At 33.1% G+C, this 21,875-nt stretch overlaps 2 protein-coding genes across 2 annotated transcripts in view; both read right to left on the bottom strand.

Moving 5' to 3' along the window:
• The window catches only part of tei (irregular chiasm C-roughest protein teiresias), a 508,251-nt gene that overhangs the window by 50,805 nt on the left and 435,571 nt on the right, over positions 1-21,875 (bottom strand). The gene's annotated exons all lie outside the window — the stretch shown is intronic.
• Positions 7,103-16,583, bottom strand: LOC141456200 (probable salivary secreted peptide). The gene is made up of 3 exons (XM_074131950.1): positions 14,643-16,583; positions 14,423-14,553; positions 7,103-9,878 (listed from the first exon to the last, which is right to left on the bottom strand). Exons 2-3 carry the CDS (start codon positions 14,536-14,538, stop codon positions 9,611-9,613), a joined length of 384 nt encoding a protein of 127 aa, XP_073988051.1. The 5' UTR covers positions 14,539-14,553; positions 14,643-16,583; the 3' UTR covers positions 7,103-9,610.

Raw genomic sequence — 21,875 nt, 5'->3', positions numbered from 1 at the left:
TTCACTTAAATTTTTTAAAGGAAGTTTTAAAGTTGAAAATGTTACTTTATTGTGATTACTACTCAGAGTTTCCGTTAGAAGAAGTTATACTGCACAACTATAAGTGAGGCACTACGGCTCAGGCTACTCAGATAACATAGTTACATAGTTAAACAGAGAGACTTCAGTTAATATATCAACTTAAACTAACAACTTGCTACTTGAAGCAAACTATAACATATTATAAATGCTACATCATCTAATTGCTCTTTTCTTGTAGTGAGAATATAGCAAAATTAAATTTTACCTTAGTGTTCTAGCGTAACAAAACTAGAAAGTTGCGAAAGCCTTACATGTGGAAGAGAAATTGATAATATAGTTTATTGCTTGTTGATAACAACGTATTCAATGCTAAATGTTTATAAATTATTAAAGCATATTAACTTTCACCTAATATTAAAAAAAAAGCCTAATGTTTAAAGAATGTTCATAAAGAAAGAATGAATATTGCTGACAGGTAAAAAAAAATCATTTATTCTGATTATTACTCCAAAAAAAAATGGAAGGTCAGCTTTTAGAGATTGTTTAAAGATAACAAGAAAAAAGCCGAATGGGAAATCTTCCAGCTTTAGAGGGCGGCAATCCAAGAAGATGCTTTAGAAAGATTTTATCAGAACTTCTGTGCTCATACTTTAGCGTGGATATTTGCACAAATTGGATATGTAGGTCTAGCGGAAGATAAAAACGCAGATAGCGAAGATTTGTTAAATCCGCCTAAGCATTTTTTGTTTTTTTATTTATCACAGCCAAACTAAATCGTCCTAACTTAATCATTCCATTCCAAACAAACTGTGTAACATATACGCTGTATAAATTTACGTAATGGTATTGTCTTAAGCTCTATCCAAAACGGGTTTTCTTTTGGTTTATTTTTAATATAAAAGATAAAGTTAGTTCTACCAGCTTATAATGTTTCACAACTAGAAATAATTTTGACGATTCTTAGTTACAGCAAAATATAATGAAGTTGTTTTGTGCGAAAATCTTGGGATCCCACAACCAAAAAATATACCAAATATAAAAAATGTATTCAGTATTTTAAAATGAAGATGGAACATTCCATCCTTAAAAACTATCATGCAACTTACAATGATGTCTTTAAGTTCTGCCAATGATCTTATATATACTTCTGCATAAAATCGACATTGTTATTTTCTGCATTCAGGAACTCATGAAATGTGAAAACTCTTTAAAAATCATTGTCATTTCACAGGAGGAATCAAAACCTTAAAGCCAACTAATATGTAATTCATCACATTAAAAGAAAGAAATCAAAATTAATTTGTTGTCCAAAGTCCCGGAAACTTTATATATGTCTCTGCCAACATTCAAAGTATGGAAGAGCAATAAATTCATACAAAATTATTCAGATAAAATCCTATTATATAGCACAGCGGACGTAACCACATTTTCAACTGAAAGAACAATTATTTGACTTTCTTCATTAATACCGAGCCTATTTTTGGCTTGCCTCATAAGATTTCTAAAGATTAATTAATATAATTTTAAAAAAATCAATAGCTTGCTAACTGCATCGTTGGCTTACATGAAAAATTCTTACAAGTTAAAACTATTAAGTTGATAAATAATCTTCATATCGATGACTGACTTTTGGGCAAGAGTACTCCGGAATTTAGGTTTGTTATCATGTCACATCCCTAGCAGCTAGCTGAAACCCTTACTACATGCACACCAATCCAATATATCTAAAACAAATATAAGAATTTCGGGGTTCCAGAGAGCGCAATGTCTTCCTCCAAACCCAGGAATCTAAATCTTCCTGGACCGGTAGTAATTAGAAAGTTTATGGGAGTTTTCTAATACAATTTGTAGGGCTTATGCCAATTAAAGATAAGCATATGCAGAAAAAGAATTTGTTTATTTATTTTCAATTTTCCTCCATCTTTTATGGATGTTATTAAATTAAATCACCTGCCAAATGAATGAATCATTATTGGCTGCTACATTTCAGATTGACTTGTAAGTATTTAATTATTACAAACACGTTCAAGATCGCTTCTTTCTATCAGTACAATCATCTGTAATTTTGTTTTTCTACTTGTATACTGTGCCACCGTTGAAAATATTAATATTTAGAAGATTTAACGATAATCCAATGGTAAAGAGAAAGTAATTACTCCTCCTTTGTTAGCAACTCTTTGCAAGATATTAAAGACTATCTTGAATCATGTCCCAACAGGAAGTGACCTACTTTTGCCCATTGTTCTGTTTTGGTATTTTCTCCTTCGTCGCGTTCTGCCTACTGCTTTACCAAGATAAGAGGTTTATTCAGTGTCTTCTCCATAATGTTACAAGGTTTAATACTCTTTTCCATTGTCTTTTATGTACCTTCTTCTATGAGTATTAAAAAAAAAAGTATTATCTTTATTGTCATCACAATTAAAAACTATTTTTGTTCAAGAGTTCAAAATAAGGTATTGAAGACAAACAAATATTAGTTATTTATTTCAACTGCAAACAATGTCACCAAATAATTACTGTTGTAATTTTGTCGGCACCAGATGGGGTTCAATTAGATTAATTTAATTTTCATTCAACATCTAAGGAGACAGGTATCCAAAGCATTTTTCAGTGCATCACTGCCCTCCAGACAATGTTCTTTCATTATAACAACACTTGTCATCTATGAATTTGTATAAAAACATTAATACATTAGTAATATTTAGGATTGTACTAGTGAGAATTTTTTTTTCTTTTAAAGATGTTGCGTATTTTTATTCCTGTGTGTTTCAATAGTCTAATTATTGTGTTATTTATTTTTACAGATAAATCTTACAATCCAGACCTTGAGGAAGACAGAAAATTTGTTGAAATGTTGGTTATAAAGACGTTGTTGCTGTTTTTTATTTTGACCGAATCCTTGCTATTTCAATCCTAAATACTGTTCATCACTAAATGAGTTGAAAGAGGCTCTCAGGAATTAAAAGACAAAACCTAAGCCAGGTAATACTCAAACCTGAGGCTCTACGCGTGGAAACCCATTGCACTAACTCAGTTAAACCATGCCTTACTTCATGATAAAGAAAAGAAGCCATATTCGTTTTATACTCAGGAGTGTAATTAAAATAGTTTTTTTACCTTTAAATGTTTCAACTATTTCTATAATTTGACTCAGGAAAGCTTGTAATAATTCTAGAAACTGACATAATTGATAGGAAGGACTTTAATAACCAATTCAATTAATTAACTCAAATTAGTTATCTAAAATGTAACCTGATGTTGTATGAGTCTGCCGGAGGCAACTCTTTTTTAATAAATAAAAATAAATAATGAATTCCTCAGGTACTGTGGTAAAAAATAAGACATGCCATTTCCTTGCCATTTTAGAAGATGAAGTCTCCCCTATTTTTTAGGGTCCAGGTTCATCCCCATATCACTTGGATTTTTGAAATGATCTAATGCCTCAAATAAGGCAAACTAGCAATTGCAACACATCAAATAGAGTCTGAGATATCTTTTCTTCCTTTTTCTCCTTAGATATCTGCACAACTCTAGGCGAGCTTTCTTTCTGTACCAATTGTGCTCAGTAAGTAGGCCAACCACCAGGCTAATCTGAATCCTACCTTACATAAGGGCCTCCTCGGTTCTTTTTGTATAATCTGTATCGTGAATCTCCTTAATTCATTTTATTTTAACTCATCTTTCACAGTTATTCCATGAAATTTTACCAATGTTCGTCATGCTCTCACCAAGCCATAGCTTGAAATATGTTTACCTCGGTCAAGTTCTAGGATAATGAATAGAATGGCTGCCCAATCCTTATCAGTTAGTCGGCAATTACAATTTCTCTCTTGACAGCATGTCCCTGCATGCTGGACTGCCATTCAAGTACAACCTTGTCATCAGGTAAAAATCACCAGGTTTTTCACTTCCATACATAAGATGAAATAGTAATAAACTTATATTACATAAATAAAATAACAATACATATTACAAGAAAATAAATAAATAGAAAGTGTAAAAAGTTTTATAAGGCTGATTAAGTGAGTTTAAAATGGTTTTATTTGTGCGTAACCCAACGTCACTTAACCCAAGGATCCAAGAATACTTGGGTAATAATTTGAGCCACTTTTTAATGATGTGTGAGGTGTAGGTAATACAATAGAATATATGAAAGGTGCCTTAGGCGCCTAATACAATAGGTATTAGTTGCGAAGCGTCAACAGTACTGTCTGGTGACTGATAGCTGACTGCTTAAAGCTAGACAGAGCCAAAATGTTGAACAGCGAGATTGCTCTACTGTAGAACTGTAATAGTGTTACTGTCTGTAACCGTGTTGAGAGAGGTAATGAGATGGAGAGATGTGTGGAATGGTCCATTGCAGACACAGAAGCCTGGTTAACTTAAAACAGGCACACTGTGTGTTTATACGAACACAATGCAATAACCAACATAGTTGTGGCTTAGTGAGAACAAATCTACAACAGTTTCTCACTTTAGAATTACCATTAATTAAATCAACACTGTTGTCGTGTAAATATTGCGCAGTTCATGTACGCCAATAAGTTCATCCATCAACATGTTACCGTACAGAACTCAGTATTAGTTTAGTTAGGCTCCTCAGAGATGTGCATGTAATCTATCTTGAGATTTTAATTAAAAGTATTGCGTGAATGCTATACATAAACTCGATAATCTATAAATGGTTATAGAAAGTTGCAGAATAGTTCGCTAGCAGCAATAATTAAAAAAATATCTTCCAAATTTTAATTAAGTTTTCTATTCAGTTTAGAGCTCTTAGGAAGTACGAAAATGAAGAAGATGCCTTTCTAGGTACGGATTGGACTGAAGCGCTGGACATCACGGATTTAGGATGATAAAAAGCTGATGAACTTGCTAGAAAAGGATACTGATATGATTCTGTAGGCAAGAACTTGTCATGGAAATGTCAATGCGATGAGGGACAGAGATAAAGAGGTTGTCAACGGACTAAGAGAAGTAATTGTTCAAAAACTTGGAAGCAGCATCGTCACATGCATCAAAACATCGCAACAAGTATACAAGAAGAATGCGAACACCTCATTCCAAACATGCCCTGTTGTAATTAGAAAATGAATTTTTAACTATAGTGTCGAAGGTACTGAGAAGAAGATATTTTTGAAATTACTTCTTTGTTATCATCACCCACATTTAAATAATTTACAACTTAGGTTAATATATGTTTACTGGATACGTTTCAGGTGGAACTTTTTATCTTCCTGGGTGGTGGAAGTATTCTTGATTTACCTCCTTCGCACTTATTAACCAAGACAATGGATGCAGGAAAAGACAGTTTAATTCTTTACATTCAACATTTGGAGAATTAAAAGCAGGGTTAGAATAGTAAATCAAACAATATCAGGAGCTATTTTAAAACATTATCATTTCTGACATTGTTTAGTCCAATCTAGTACTGCAATCATGTCAGATGTCCACAATATCATTTCACCATTCCAACTTAAATACTTTAGACAAACGTAGTTAAAATCGAAAAGTTCTTTTAAAAGCTGAAAAGTATTCTTCAGATTTGTGGTTGAATTCCTTACTGGCCGTTGTGGTTTCTCAAGACAGACTGTTCTGATTGATCTGTGACAGCTGCGAGAAGATAAGATTCAATGTCTTTGTTCAGACAATAATTATGATGAAGAATTTAGGGCGTTTCGTCGTTACTGAGTGGTTTTTACCATATCATTATGATTTTAATTATGTTCTAATTGAATACCCACACTACGTGTAATTTATTTGAATTTAAACAAATAAAAACTAATGGTGCCTTATAATGCTCATTATTAGAGTTGTGTGATAAACATAGAAATGGCTCTATCTAACTAAAGTAACATAAACTTAGTTCAATCGCTAAAACTGAATCTAGTTTCTTGTGGTGTTATCATTCAACAGCCCCGCATACATCCTCTACTCCAAGTACTACATCGTCTGAAACAGACCTCTCGTTCTTCTCAAAGAGTGTTTCATTTCACTTGTGCACTTGAACAAGCAGCAGACGTATGATCTTTTCACTCAATCCTAATCCTACCAGTTTCAAGTCTATTTAACGCTTTGTTGAGTATAGGTTTTTTTTTGTTTGTAAGATTGGAAACTGAAAGTCAGCAATTCTATATTATAGGCAGAGTTTTCGCCCTATATCAAGAATGTATTTTTACGCAAGATTGACAAGGCACTGGCAACAATGTTTTAAGATAAACCAAGCCAAAGACTACTTTTTCTGGAAACAAACTTTAATTTAATTATTATATCTTGGTTATTACTATTAAAACTACAAAAAATACATTCCGTTTGCTTTGAGAAATAGTGTTTAAAACTTGGGAGACCTCTGACAGGGATTCAAAACAAAATTTCACTCAATTTTAAGATTTCATCTAAAGAAGGAAGAACAAATGGAAAAATATAAACTTTGTTAAATTTATCATCGAGTTTTGAGCGAAATTTATAATTTTTATCTCGCTTGTTGCTTTTTCCATTCCCTTTTACCCTTTTTGCAGACGGTACATCTGTTGAGCCTTTTTTTTGGGATTCAAACCCAAAATTTCTTCGCTTCTTCAGTAGGGTATCAATTAAAAGACACTTTTTGGGCTTAGAGCTAGAAACATACAATATAATAGATTTTTTTAAACGTCTAAAAAGTAAGATTTAGGCAAAGCTTATCAAACATTTAAGAAGCAAATGTTCTAGGCTACCATGTTCGGAATATATAAAGCGCTGTTGAGTTAGAAGTTGCAAACAGATCTGAATGCTGGAACATATCCACCTCTGAAGTATTCTTCATTTTGAGAGGATAGTTTTGATAGAAGGATTAATGTAGAATTAAAGAAACCTTATAACGATGTGGAGGCCCTAAGTTTCGTCAAATTTGCATACAGTCAAAGATTGCATTAGACACGATGTTTGGAAAGAATGGAACCCGAAGATGTACTAAGAAAAGTGATGGACAAGCGATTAGGCAACACTTGTAGAGACGGATGTCTTAGATTCAGAGCATCTCAGATTTGGAGCACAGATGGCATAGCTTGAGGTGCAGGGAATCTTTTTGAGGTCTGAAATAGGAAAAGGCAACAATAAGTAGAGAAAAGTGGTCAACTATTTTGAGCCACCGCATCTAGAGTATAGAGATTAGAATTGATATAAGTCGGAAGAAATATATTTAACAATTTGTTTAAGGTATAAATTAGGTGTACTGGGAAATAAGATAAAATTATAAAAAGTAACTTAGATGAGAGAACAGAAAGTAGAAAGTATAAATTGAAGAAAGTTGATAAATTGAGGGCATGGAATAGTGGTAAAGAGATTGATAAAGTTGGGAAACTAAGTTGGCCGCGATTCGTGTATGCGAGAGTAAATATACAGGTGATTGGTCCGTCGAGGGAGTGAAGACAAAGGTAAGTTCCCTTAAGTTACCACCAACCAAGAAAGACTTTGCAGTCTTCTCAGTGCTGGTAGAATGGATAAACAAAATTAGTTACACTGCTACCAACACGGCCGGAGTCCTGGGGAACTTACACCGTCTTGTAGTGAGAGAGCGACCTTTAATGTAATAAGCCGCGGGAAATCACCTTCAACAACACCTTTAATACATACAAATTGGATAGACAACACTCTGCTGCAGTTAGTTAAATCCATTTTGAAGTTGGTGGAAACTTATAAAAGAGAAAAACTAAACTCATGTTGGTAAGCTTTCTTTAAAGTCAATTATGTTGGGTTGGATTCCTACGAAGAAGATTTTATTGAAATTTCTAAAACAATTTTAATGATTGTTTCTTGAAATGTCTCTGTTTTTTAAATAAAGATTCTTTTACTTTTGAAAATGAAACAACTTTAACTACTTTAAAGTAAGATATTTTTTATCTTAAAACTTTGAAAATAAACTAATGGAATTATTTTTACTGAGATTTAAATTACAGAGTAGCGAAAACACAGGTAAAATTATCAAGAAATGGACAGCAATCATAGGTTATGTATCATAAGTCCGTATCATGGTAGAAAAAGATAGCCTATCGAGAAATAAGACAACCACTTTTGAATTTAAAAGCGACTGTAGGAAGTGGAATTACAAAATTTATGGTTATAAAAGACAAATTTACGTAGACAAATTATATGAGGGCAGAAAATTAAAAGGGAAAAACGCGCAGAAAAGAAAATAGTAGTTAGGCCGAGGTGGAAGAGTGTGTTGCAGATGTCAGTGTGCGGTAGGAAGAAGAAAAATCGCCTGTCAAATCTAATAGGTACCGGAAGAGAGAATAGTCCTGGGGTGCCTACAACTACCGCCTCCGTTACGTATACAGTTGTTTGGCATTTGTTAAAAGGTCATTATGAATAGAGGTCGCTGCTGGATGACGGGAAGGGATATGGCGATGAAGGGTGCTGCGGCTCTTCTACTACCGCAGTGTGCGCACTTGCTAATTGATGTGTCTGTCGGTGGTGGGTGTACTGGAACGTCTATGTTGATCTATGGTGGATGCGGTGGGCTGATAAATTAAAAACTCTTGAAAGCTCCACTCTTTCTGTCGTGCATGAAAGAGGTAGCCACAGCAGCAGGTGGGTTAAACTAGTGTAGTTGAACAGGTTAGAGTACTTAGAGGTTAAAGGTGAAACATCTCAGTAAACATTATACACCCGTTTTACCCACCTACAAACCCACACTTCCGTCTGAAACAGATGACTATGAGAAATAAAACAGATGGCGGACAGTCTGTCAGAACTGACCAGTTTGTTTTCTTGTCACTTGGATATCAATGGGAGGAGATTCAGTTCCATTCTGACAAACAACCGGATGAGAACATTTACACGAATTACCACAAAGTTCTAACAAGTTTTATTCAAATTTCGAACATTTAGGTCATATTTAGTTCTCATCAATTTAGAAGAATCATTTTATATCTCATCATCACGCCTTTCAAACAGGAAAAAATTTAAAAAAACTCAGGCGTTCGGCTATTTTCAGAGACAAAAATTAAATATCATTGATTGACTTAAAAAATTGAGATTTCTTTTGCAATCTTTCTCTTAATAAAAGATAATTTCTTATTTTTCCGTTTCAGAGGTAATTTAAAATTCCGCTTACCTGTGTATATATTCCATCTCTGGCTTAACTATAATATAAATACACTGTTTTCAACAATTCTTTTTATTTTATTATTAAACTTTATTATATTCAGTAGATATTATGATTTTTTTTTTGTTTTTGTAAAAAAAATAGTTACTGATGATAAGTCACTTATTGTATTTATTATATTTTTTAAAATGCTAGACACTCTACTTTTATTTTGTTTCTGAAAATGTAGGTGTGATAGTTAATTTGAAGCCAATTATTTGTTTATTTTTTCATAAAATTTATTTTCATAGAGCTTGACTTTTTCGTCTTAAAATAAAAAAAACTATAGTTGTATAACTGAAGTATGAATTATTGTACTATTCTAGTGCCACGGCTAAGCCGATTTGCTGTACTTACAAGAATTAAATATGAATTTTTGTAAAATTTAGCAATAAATGACAATCATAATAATATCAAATTAATTTTTGATTTAAAATATAACAATACGATTTTAAATGTAAGAATTTAATAATAATGACCGTAAATAGTCACCTCGAAATTAAAGCCAAGCCCTTTTTGTGACTTGAAATGAATTGTCACATTGTTGTAGTTGACACCACCTTCGGTTATGTATGCATATCCTCCTTTGTCGTCTTTATCAAGATCAAATGCGTCGATCTCCGTAATTACTATCTTTAAACCGTACTCCTTTTTGAATGAAAAGCTTACGTCTTCACTTACTGTTCCCCACGGTTTCCAATTAGATTTCGATACAGTCTTTTGGAATAGCAATCTATAAAAATTAAAGTGTTTATTTAAATTTTCTTTCTTAATAGATATAGATACATATAATGAAGATCTTAAAGTTGTAGATTAGTTTATTTAGAGTTGACTGCGATGCAAAAGTACAAGTAAAAAAGTGTTATAAAACAGGCAAACTTTAGGTTTTATTAACTGCTTCCTATTTCATCCATTTCATCATTTTGGTTGAAGAAAGGTTAAACTTCTAAAGGAGCTAATGGCCAAATGAGAAAAAAATCTCGCTAGAGTGAATTTTCGAAGAGCTTTACACTTTTTACCATCCTGAGGTATATGAGATCTTGGTCTAAACTTTGCGTTATGTAGCATTTGTAGCAAGATCAACAGCATCATAAAAAAAAACGAGATTCACCCATAACTTTTCTTGTACTTTGGTAAATTCACTAAACATAGGTTGACACTTGTTTTTGATACATTTTAGGGATAAAACAGATCTTATAGAGGTATTGCTTTTGGGAAAAGAATATGTAATAGTTCTTAAAAAAGTTAACTGAATGTAAATTACTAAAATTATTTAACCTATTAGTTCAGTTGTTGTTTGAACTTTAAACAAGTAACATCGTGTGTGCTGCTCTGTTTGATAAAACCTAACTTCATAAAACTTATTTGAAATCTTGTTTTACTTTCTTTTTCTTATTAATTCTTATTTTATTTCCTACTAAGGAGAAAGAGTAACAATTTTCTTTTTAAATTTTATTTGTTTTAATAACATCTAAATTATTTGGTGTTTAATATTGAGTGTAATTAGTCTGATAAAGTGTATATACTTTGTAAATTATTGTAGATAGTAGTGTACAAAATTAAGTTAATATATTGTGTACATTGATGAGTGGGACGGATGGAGGCCCAGGGCCTCCGAAACTAGATCCTAATGTGTGAAAAGTGATTAAAACGAAAAAATGGAAAAGGAAATTGAAGCTAAGAAGTTACACTTAGAATTAACTAACACAAATATAGATGCTGGTACTTTAGATAATAAATTACCAGAATTTTACCTTCCCGGTGACCCCGGCTCCTATGAGGTGATAGTAGAGAGTAACTCAGAAGGTGCAGGAATAGGCAGAATGCATGCTATGTCTATAGGGAAATTGATTAATAACACCTTTCCTCAAATACAGAGAGGTATACAAGAAGTAAAAGAGGTTGGAATAAATAAAATTAAAATATGCGTCAACAGTGTAAGTAGTTGCGAATGTGATTGCCACTTCGCAAACTCTTAAGAGACAAAGGCTTTCTGGTCTATATTCCGAAATTTCCTGTTACAGAGGCAGGGAGTTATTAGAAATGTTGATATTTCCTTAAATGAGGAAGAAATTAAAACATCTGTTGTCTTTCCATTTGAAAGAAACGTTAAACTCACTAACGCTAAAAGATTCACAAGAAAAGTAACAAATGAGAAGGGTTAAATATTGCAACAACCTACATATAGTGTTTTGTTAACATTTTGAGGTCAGATATTACCAGAGTATGTGTACATTCATTATGTAAGATATCCGATCGTACCTTACATACAGAAACCCATACAGTGTTTCAAGTGTTTGAGATTTGGCCACGTTAGTAAACAACGTAAGGGTAAATTGCGATGTAGTTTGCGTTCGGAAGAGCACGAAAAGAATAAATGTACGAATGTAAACAACCTTAAATGTGTACACTGTGGGATGGCCCATTCCTCACTAGATAAAGGGTACCCTGAAAGAAGGAAACAAGATAACATTCGGAACATTATGGGCTCTGAGAATCTCTCATTTCAGGAGGCAAAAAAGCGTGTGAATAAATTATATGCTTCAGCCACTACACTGTCACCCGCTAATTCAGTAGACGAATTCCATTTTCTAGCTTCACAGCCTGTGGAAAATATTACAAGCCCATCTTATCAGCCCACTATACGAACTCGTATCAATTCTCCTCCTAAATCGCATTTTTCTCAAAAAGAAATAAGGGAACAGCTCATGAATGTGAGTGCCCCAAAAAACTCTCAAGGTGTGAATCCCTATAAACCAGAAATTCATTAAATAAGAGATATACAAGCCTCAAAAAATTGGATTTGTGAAATAGTCTGTTCTGTCATAAATAATTTGAAATCTAATATTAAACAAGAAATTCATGAAGCAGAAATTTTAAGATTGATAAACGAGAGAGCGGAAGTCTATCCATTTTAGTAGATGTACGTCCGTATGTATGTGTACGCGCGTCCGGACGAATGCGTGCAGGTGTATGTATGTTTGTATAAGTGTGCGTGTATGTATGTCTGTGTATCTGTGTGTAAATGTTATATTTGTAAGATAAGTGATAAAGCAACTACAGTCATCAGTATATACAGGGGTGACCAGAGTTATATGCTCCACCCACTTTTTTTTTTAACGGCGGGAAATTTCGAAAAAATAAAAAACGTATTTAATCATTTTTAGTCTAGTTTATTTTCAGTGATTGACCCATTTTTTTAAACCCTTGTATCTCGAGATACAGCATCCAACTTTTGTTTTTCAAATGGACAGTTATATTTTTTTTTTGTATATTTTTATAGTATTTGAGCTCCTAAAAAAAAACAAAAAATTTTTTTTTGAAATCGGTCAAGTTTTTCAAAATTTATGGTAATTTAAAATATGAAAAATAAATTTCAGTTTATTGTCAAAATTACGTTATTTTTTTAAAGAATCTGTTCAAACTGGGCACTAACAACGGATAGGCAAGCCAAAACTCTGGACTCCCTCGCTTTGCTTGTAGCAGCACTTATGGTGGCAAAGTCAAGATCTAGGCAGGCTAGAGTTATTCGACGTTCTGGTTGTTTTTTCTACAAACGTTTGGTGTGGAGTTTTAGGAAATCAACTAATCGGCCCATACTTCTACAGAGAGAACTTAACTGGTGCAAGGTATCTAACTTTTTTTAAGAGACATTTTGCCAGTTCTGCTTGAAGAGGTTTCTCTACAACGTCGGCTAGATATGTATTTTCAGCAAGATGGTTGCCCGGCACATAATGCGAGAGTTGTTCGACGTTACCAGGACAGAAATTTCCAATTAAAGTGCTTGGGAACTAATTGTCCCATCCAATGGCCACCTCGATCTCTGGACTTAACCCCAATAGACTATTTTTTGTGGGGATATCTAAAAAATAAAGTGTACAGTAACCTTAATCCCGTGGCTTCAGTCGATCAAACGTCGAATAACTCTAGCCTGCCTAGATCTTGACTTCGCCACCATAAGTGCTGCTACAAGAGAGCGTGGGAGTCCAGAGTTTTGGCTTGCCTATCCGTTGATAGTGCCCAGTTTGAACAGATTCTTTAAAAAAAATAACGTAATTTTGACAATAAACTGAAATTTATTTTTCATATTTTAAATTACCATAACTTTTGAAAAACTTAACCGATTTCAAAACTTTTTTTTTTGTTTTTTTTAGGAGCTCAAACACTATAAAAATATGCAACAAAAAATATAACGTTCCATTTGAAAAACAAAAGTTGGATGCTGTATCTCGAGATACAAGGGTTTAAAAAAATGGGTCAATCACTGAAAATAAACTAGACTAAAAATGATTAAATACGTGTTTTTTTAAAAAAAAAGTGGGTGGAGCATATAACTCTGGTCACCCTGTATATAATCTGTACTTTAACCTATGCAACAACTTAGAATATTACAGTGGAATGCTAGGTCTGCGGTTACAAACAAAGGTTCATTAGAGATTTGTTTATCCACTTATAATGTGAATATAGCTCTTATTTTAAACCAAATACCAATATGATATTCACGAATTGCTACACCATTCGCGTAAGGACGGAAAGGCGGGTACCGCCTTATTAATTCACAAATCGATTCCATTTATTCAACTAAATAACGTACCAGTGATTAAAGGCGTTATGTCCGTTGGTATATCTCTTCCATTTGATTGGAATAAAAATTTTATTTTATTTTTAGATATACTGGCGAAACAAGCTGCAGTGAACGGTACCTTACTATCGGTGTCTTTGCCACATTGTGATTTTAAAGCCTGCATCAGAAAGAAGATAAATGAAAAGTGGCAGGGGATTTATTCAGAATCACCAAAGGGGAATTTCTATAAATCTTTGGTCCCTAAAGTAGGTCATAAACCCTGGTTCCGCGATGGAGCATTCTCCAAGCAGTTTTTCTCCATAGTTAATAGACTGCGCAGTGATCATTGCGTTTGTAAAAAATGTACCTCCATAGGATAGGTAAAGAGGCATCCCATTATTGTACAATCTGTGACAGCCTAGAAGACATGGAGCACATTGTTAGGACGTGCTCCAAATATACATACCAAAAAGATTTGTTTTTTAAAAACAATAAAAAATCTATTGCCGGGTGATATAACTTACCCTAAAATTATAAAAAACAGGAAAGCCTATGAGGAATTGGTGCACTTCATAAACGCCATTAAAGCCTCCCTAAATAAAGATTAAGAACTAATTAAGGAAAGATTCTGGCTATTAGTGCAAACTGATGCCAAAGGTAAAAGAAACAAAAAAAAAGCCTATTAGTTTTATATAATAAACAAAAATACATACACATCATTATACCCTCTTTTTCCAACCTTCAGGTCATGACGAGAACCATTGATTTTTCCATAAGTCATATATAAACATGTCACCAACAGTAAGGCTACTAGAGATATGTTTGCCATTTTTTTTTCGTTCAACTAAAAAAAAAAACTTGCTTAACTGAGTAAACACAAAAGTGATGAAAACAATTTAACAACTTAATTAACGGATTCTTTCTCGAACTTACCTTATATTTATTGCTAAAGTGATAATGGTAACTCTAATACACTCTCTATATATACTCAACTCTGTACATGAACATTTACTATCATCAGATGTCAAGTGTCCTTACATTTTAATGTTTACAATGTGATAACATTAATTAGAGATAATGGGGAAGTATTGAAGAATTGATTTGTCAGTTTTCTATTTTACTGATTTTATCTGTTTTTTTAAAGGCAACAATAAGTAGAGAAAAGTGGCCAACTATTTTGAGCCACCGCATCTAGAGTCTAGAGATTTTTTTTTTTTTTTTTTTTTTTTTTTTTTTTTTTTTTTTTGGCGCATCAACAGCTGAGGTCATTAGCGCCCGGAGCTTTTTCCAGTGCACTGCCGGCCTCCGGACAGTGTTCTCTCGTTACAGACAACACTGTCCATCACCGGACAGTGAGCTGTAAGAAGCTCCTAGGAAGAGAAAATCTAAGGGTCAGCTGCTGGATTCGAACCCGGGACCTCCGCGTGGGAGTCCAGTATGCTAACCTCATAGCTAATCCCTTCCCCGTCTAGAGATTAGAATTGATATAAGTCGGAAGAAATATATTTAACAATTTGTTTAAGGTATAAATTAGGTGTACTGGGAAATAAGATAAAATTATAAAAAGTAACTTAGATGAGAGAACAGAAAGTAGAAAGTATAAATTGAAGAAAGTTGATAAATTGAGGGCATGGAATAGTGGTAGAGAGATTGATAAAGTTGAGAAACTAAGTTGGCCGCGATTCGTGTATGCGAGAGTAAATATACAGGTGATTGGTCGGTCGAGGGAGTGAAGACAAAGGTAAGTTCCCTTAAGTTACCACCAACCAAGAAAGACTTTGCAGTCTTCTCAGTGCTGGTAGAATGGATAAACAAAATTAGTTACACTACTACCAACACGGCCGGAGTCCTGGGAAACTCACACCGTCTTGTAGTGAGGGAGCGACCTGTAATGTAATAAGCCGCGGGAAATCACCTTTAACAACACCTTTAATACATACAAATTGGATAGACAACACTCTGCTGCAGTTAGTTAAATCCATTTTGAAGTTGGTGGAAACTTATAAAAGAGAAAAACTAAACTCATGTTGGTAAGCTTTCTTTAAAGTCAATTATGTTGGGTTGGATTCCTACGAAGTAGATTTTATTGAAATTTCTAAAACAATTTTAATGATTGTTTCTTGAAATGTCTCTGTTTTTTAAATAAAGATTCTTTTACTTTTGAAAATGAAACAACTTTAACTACTTTAAAGTAAGAGATTTTTTATCTTAAAACTTTGAAAATAAACTAATGGAATTATTTTTACTGAGATTTAAATTACAGAGTAGCGAAAACACAGGTAAAATTATCAAGAAATGGACAGCAATCATAGGTTATGTATCATAAGTCCGTATCATGGTAGAAAAAGATAGCCTATCGAGAAATAAGACAACCACTTTTGAATTTAAAAGCGACTGTAGGAAGTGGAATTACAAAATTTATGGTTATAAAAGACAAATTTACGTAGACAAATTATATGAGGGCAGAAAATTAAAAGGGAAAAACGCGCAGAAAAGAAAATAGTAGTTAGGGCGAGGTGGAAGAGTGTGTTGCAGATGTCAGTGTGCGGTAGGAAGAAGAAAAATCGCCTGTCAAATCTAATAGGTACCGGAAGAGAGAATAGTCCTGGGGTGCCTACAACTACCGCCTCCGTTACGTATACAGTTGTTTGGCATTTGTTAAAAGGTCATTATGAATAGAGGTCGCTGCTGGATGACGGGAAGGGATATGGCGATGAAGGGTGCTGCGGCTCTTCTACCACCGCAGTGTGCGCACTTGCTAATTGATGTGTCTGTCGGTGGTGGGTGAACTGGAACTTCTAAGTTGATCTATGGTGGATGCGGTGGGCTGATAAATTAAAAACTCTTGAAAGCTCCACTCTTTCTGTCGTGCATGAAAGAGGTAGCCACAGCAGCAGGTGGGGTAAACTAGTGTAGTTGAACAGGTTAGAGTACTTAGAGGTTAAACATCTCAGTAAACATTACACACCCGTTTTACCCACCTACAAACCCACACTTCCATCTGAAACAGATGATTATGAGAAATAAAACAGATGGCGGACAGTCTGTCAGAACTGACCAGTTTGTTTTCTTGTCACTTGGATATCAATGGGAGGAGATTCAGTTCCATTCTGACAAACAACCGGATGAGAACATTTACACGAATATCTCTAAGTTCTGACAAGTTTTATTCAAATTTCGAACATTTAGGTCATATTTAGTTCTCATCAATTTAGAAGAATCATTTTATATCTCATTATCAGCTCTTTCTAAGAGGAAAAAATTTTAAAAAACTCAGGCGTTCGGCTATTTTCAGAGACAAAATTTAAATATCATTGATTGACTTAAAAAATTGAGATTACTTTTGCAATCTTTCTCTTTATAAAAGAGAATTTCTTATTTTTCCGTTAATTTTTCAGAGGTAATTTAAAATTCCGCTTATCTGTGTATATATTCCATCTCTGGCTTAACTATAAATACACTGAAGCAGAAATAGTAATATATCCGGTCAAACTAGGCGAGAATTCAATATTTTTTCATTAAGTAACTAAATATTCAGGCTGCTCTGTGCATGCGTTTCAGTTATAAATGCACTAAAACAGAAATCCTTATGTTTCAAGTAAAGCTAGACGAGATTCCTTATTTTTCCTTTTATTTGACCATCGTAACTACAAATTCGGAGTATCCTGTTTGTAAAACCCAATTCACGCCTGAATTTTGAATTACCATTACAGAAATATTAGAAAAATAAGTAATTCTTGACTAGTTTTGAAGAAAAGAATGTGATTTTTGCTTCAGTGAGTAAATACGTATCCAAATATTTACTAGTAAATATTTATCCAAATACGAGATAAAATAATGAATAATGAATTGGCAGTTTTACTGCAAACTAATAGCAAAATGAGGAATTCCCGTCGAGTTTGATTGGAAAGATGGTGATTTAAATATCATACTTTTAATAACTAAGTCAGAGGTGGAATGTAAATACAGGGTAGTCCGAAATTGAAGATACAATTACAGAATTCTCGTTTAGTTTGACTGAAAAGAGCGAGATTTCATTCTTCATTCTTTCTCTTTTAATTGTTCGAAACTAGAAGAGAATTTCTTATTTTTTCATTCAATTTTCAGACGTAATTTGAAATTCGGCTAACCTGAGTATACATTCCATCTTAAGTATTAATACACTGAAGCAGAAATTTCAATTTTATCCAGCCAAACTAGAAGGAATTCCTTACTTTTCCAATTATTTTGCAATCAAATTCGGAGCACCTGGGTAAGCTGGGTGCTAGGTGCTGACGCTGGCCCTGCTCTCTGGTAATGAGCACGTTTTATTGAAAAGCCTAATATCATTTTAAAAGATGGTAAAATTTCAGTTAGATGTTAATGAATGTCAAATTGAACTCACAGTCAAGAATTGTAAGCTTCGCAGGGGAAGATAGAAAACAAATGTTTTGTTATAACTCTCACATAGAAGTAGTCCAGCCAATAGTTCAAGAACTTGTCGCCTCAGTGGTTATCCCAGACTAACACACTAATGTTACACCATATACACACATAGTATACGTATGCCTGTGAAAGTAGTGGAGATGTGCAACTCTATTTGCTCAGGCAAACGCCACAATAACTCTTTACACGCAAGGAGGAGGAAAACACGGATTTGTTCCTTCTTTGGCCGATGTAAAGAGAGTCCTGCTGTGTAAAGGGTGGCCTCTTAGGAGATCTCTGGTTATGTTAGAAGGAGGAGAAGCCCAGAAATTTTTTAAGTTATGAAAATTTCATCTAATAATATCTTATTAAATAAATGCGAAGGAGGCAATTGGGATGGATAAGATGTTGCGCGTCAGTGGAAGAGATTGGCGACAGTTTCCGCCAAGAGTTCTATTAAAAAGAGACCAACATTCGGCATGGATCGCAATGCCACAGAAAGATTAACTTACAAAGCTTTTACACTGAAATAAATCTGAAATAGTTATTTATTTAACAAGTGTGGAAAGTAGTACTTTTCCTCACGCGAGGCAGGGTTTGCACGCACGAGCGAGCGAAGCGATGCAAGTGCAAGTGCAAATTGCCGAGTGTGAGGAAAATACTTTACACTAGAGTTAAATATTATATTTTTTCTGCAACCATTTATTAACTAAAAAAATTAAAAATTTCATTTTTACAGTCTACAAAAAGTAATTTATTTATTATAAACATTTATTGTTATATTACAATTATTTACATTACTAACGTATTTACATTACTTATTACATTTTCTGCTGTTTCTTTTATTGATGGAGAAGTGTTTTCTAAACAGGAATCACTAGAATCCATTTTAAATTTCTATAAGGTAACACTATAACCTTTTTAACTGTTATAATTAAAAATATCTAATTATTTATTAAAGTATTATTTTTATTTCTATATTCCTTTCAATTTTTATTTTATTTTTTAATTATTTAGTTACGTTAAATAAGCTTATTAAAGTTTTACAGAAAATATTTATGTTAATAACAAAACTTCTTATATCAAGGAAGCACAATAAAGTTTTTCCACACACTAGTGCGGAAAGTGACACTAATGGGAATTTCCCCCCACTAGTGTGGGAAGTTGGGCATTACACAGCTGATTTTAATTGAGTAATGAGAACTTCCCTACATGGTTTTACACTGCTTCGCACATCTTAGCCGGAGAATTCAGGTACGATGAAAACTCTAAGACTCAATTCATTATGAACATTTCATGTATAAGAATAAAGGTGAAATGGAAAATAACTTAAAATAACCTTCTTCTTTAATAAATTTTTCTCTTTGTTGAGTGAAAAAGTTAATAAAGCAGGAGAACTAACTTAACTTCGTTTTTCTTCGTTCTATTTTCCCAGACCTACATTTGAAAATATTATATACTTCACAGAAGAGCTTTCGAACGGAGCCGGAATGATTTTATTTAAGTTAATACTTTTAAGATTCTTAGACCTTGTCCCAAGGCCATGGTTTGGCTGTGAAATGGGGCCCACAGTAAACAACAGATTATTCGTATGAAATTTACTGCTCATACAGATCTGATTGATGCCAGACTGAGTGGAAACAGAGTCTCTCTCTTTTAAAACATAAATATCTGGATTAAATACAGCTTCAACGGAATAATACAAACAGTATGATCGTGCGGGATGGTTGCAGAAAAAGGATTTTTTGTTGGTTTTGTTTTGTTAATCCACTTATTTAAAAAAAGTTATTGGGGATAATTTCAATCAGTTCGTTACAGCTGAGTAACTAGTAGGGAAGAAAAATAATTTTTCCTCCTAAAATAAAGCATTAAAATGTATTTTAGAGCATATTAGATTGATGCCAGACTGAGTGGAAACAGAGTCTCTCTCTTTTAAAACATAAATATCTGGATTAAATACAGCTTCAACGGAATAATACAAACAGTATGATCGTGCGGGATGGATTCAACTCACTTCTACCTACCATATTATGTGCTTCAAATTACAACAAAGGGTGTCATTAATATTATTTATTTTTATTTGTTTTTATTAAAATAAATGGACAATAAAATTGTCTCTGTAGGCAAATTTTGTCAACTTTTTCAAGTTAAGATTTAGCTTAAATATAAATTAATACATCTTGAATTTCACTACAAATTCTTTATGCTTGTAATTAACACATTTGAGATATAATTATTTCATATATTTTGCAACTGCTTACTCGTATATTTATGAACATACTTTCTTAGTAATTCAAGAAAAATCAGAAGCACATAACCATCATCATTTCCTGCTTTATTAACTTTTTCACTCAACAAAGAGAAAAATTTATTAAAGAAGAAGGTTATTTTAAGTTATTTTCCATTTCACCTTTATTCTTATACATGAAATGTTCATAATGAATTGAGTCTTAGAATGTGATATATTTATACATAATGCTCGGCTTTTTTTTCCCCTCTTCTCAGGATTGGTTCTTTGTAGTTAGTTCTCCTACACAAGGTAACAAGAATCCCGGGAAATCATGGGGAGAATTATTAGAAGGAGGAGGTGAGCAATTTTGTCGTTCTTCCCTTTTTTCTCATATCGACAAGCTTTTTCTTTTTGAAAAGCTTTTATCAGGAGAGTGTATACAAAGTGAACCCTCTTGTTGTGAACAGCGTGCTCTCCGCCCAGAACTTGTTCAAGTTATTATTAGGGGTACCTTATAATAGAGGAAAAATAAGCGACCTCTGTTATTCTCTTCTAACATCAATAAAGATCAAATGTCAGTATAATTGAGTATGTACCATTTTCAAGATGAGGTATCAACTTTTTTTTTGACGATTTCTATTACTTTATTATTAATACTTATTCGTTAAATTATTAATTTGATGCACCAAATTGTGTTATCGATAAACGTAACTCATCATGGCAGAATTTTGTAAAAATGTAAAAACAAAAAAGTATTCACTTTTATTGCTCATTGATTGGCTACAAAAGACGTCAAGCTAAATTGTTCCTAAAATCTTAATAATTGCGGAACAGATCAAACAGCGGAAAGCATAGACTTACGTCTTCTGAAAAGTATCGCTTTATGCATTCCCAATACATTCTTATTGTTCCTAGTGTATGGTCTAAATCAGCGTTTCCAAACCTGTGGCGAGTTGTTGGTTGGTGGTACGCGAAAAAAATAATCAGTAATGGCGGACATAAAAAAAGAAATTAAATCATAAAAATATCATAGAAACGTTGTTTCCTATAATTCATAAAAATTATTTTAATTAATAATATTATACAGTAAAGTTGTTAATATGCACAGTAATAAGGTTAGTCTGTCTTAAGATATATGAGAGAATATAATAGCACATTTAACAGGATTAAAATTGTCTTTCACGGAGTATTTTCTAAACCCCGAAAACACGAAAATTTAGAAAAAGCTACATCATTATTGATAATAGATAAAGAAAATTTAATAGAATTATCATACGACGCAACTTAAATGATAATGATTTAAAAATTTGCTCAAAGAGACTGATTGTAATGAGTATGCTCTATCTAAGCAACATTAAATTTAATTGGTACTTACAGGTAGTTGAATGCTTAAAAGAAATTAATTTAGAAGATTTGGGCACAAATATAATAATCCTAAAGAAAAACTTTGTAAATTAATTAATAATTTTGAAGAGAAAAATAAGTGCCCAATTTTTAATTATTTAAAAAAAGTTTTAAAACTAAGATCTTAC

The sequence above is a fragment of the Rhodnius prolixus genome, unplaced genomic scaffold (assembly GCF_049639745.1).
Source record: "Rhodnius prolixus isolate KJV_2025 unplaced genomic scaffold, Rpr scaffold_4, whole genome shotgun sequence".
NCBI classification, from domain to species: domain Eukaryota; kingdom Metazoa; phylum Arthropoda; class Insecta; order Hemiptera; family Reduviidae; genus Rhodnius; species Rhodnius prolixus.
This window is presented reverse-complemented; position numbering and strand designations above follow the sequence as displayed.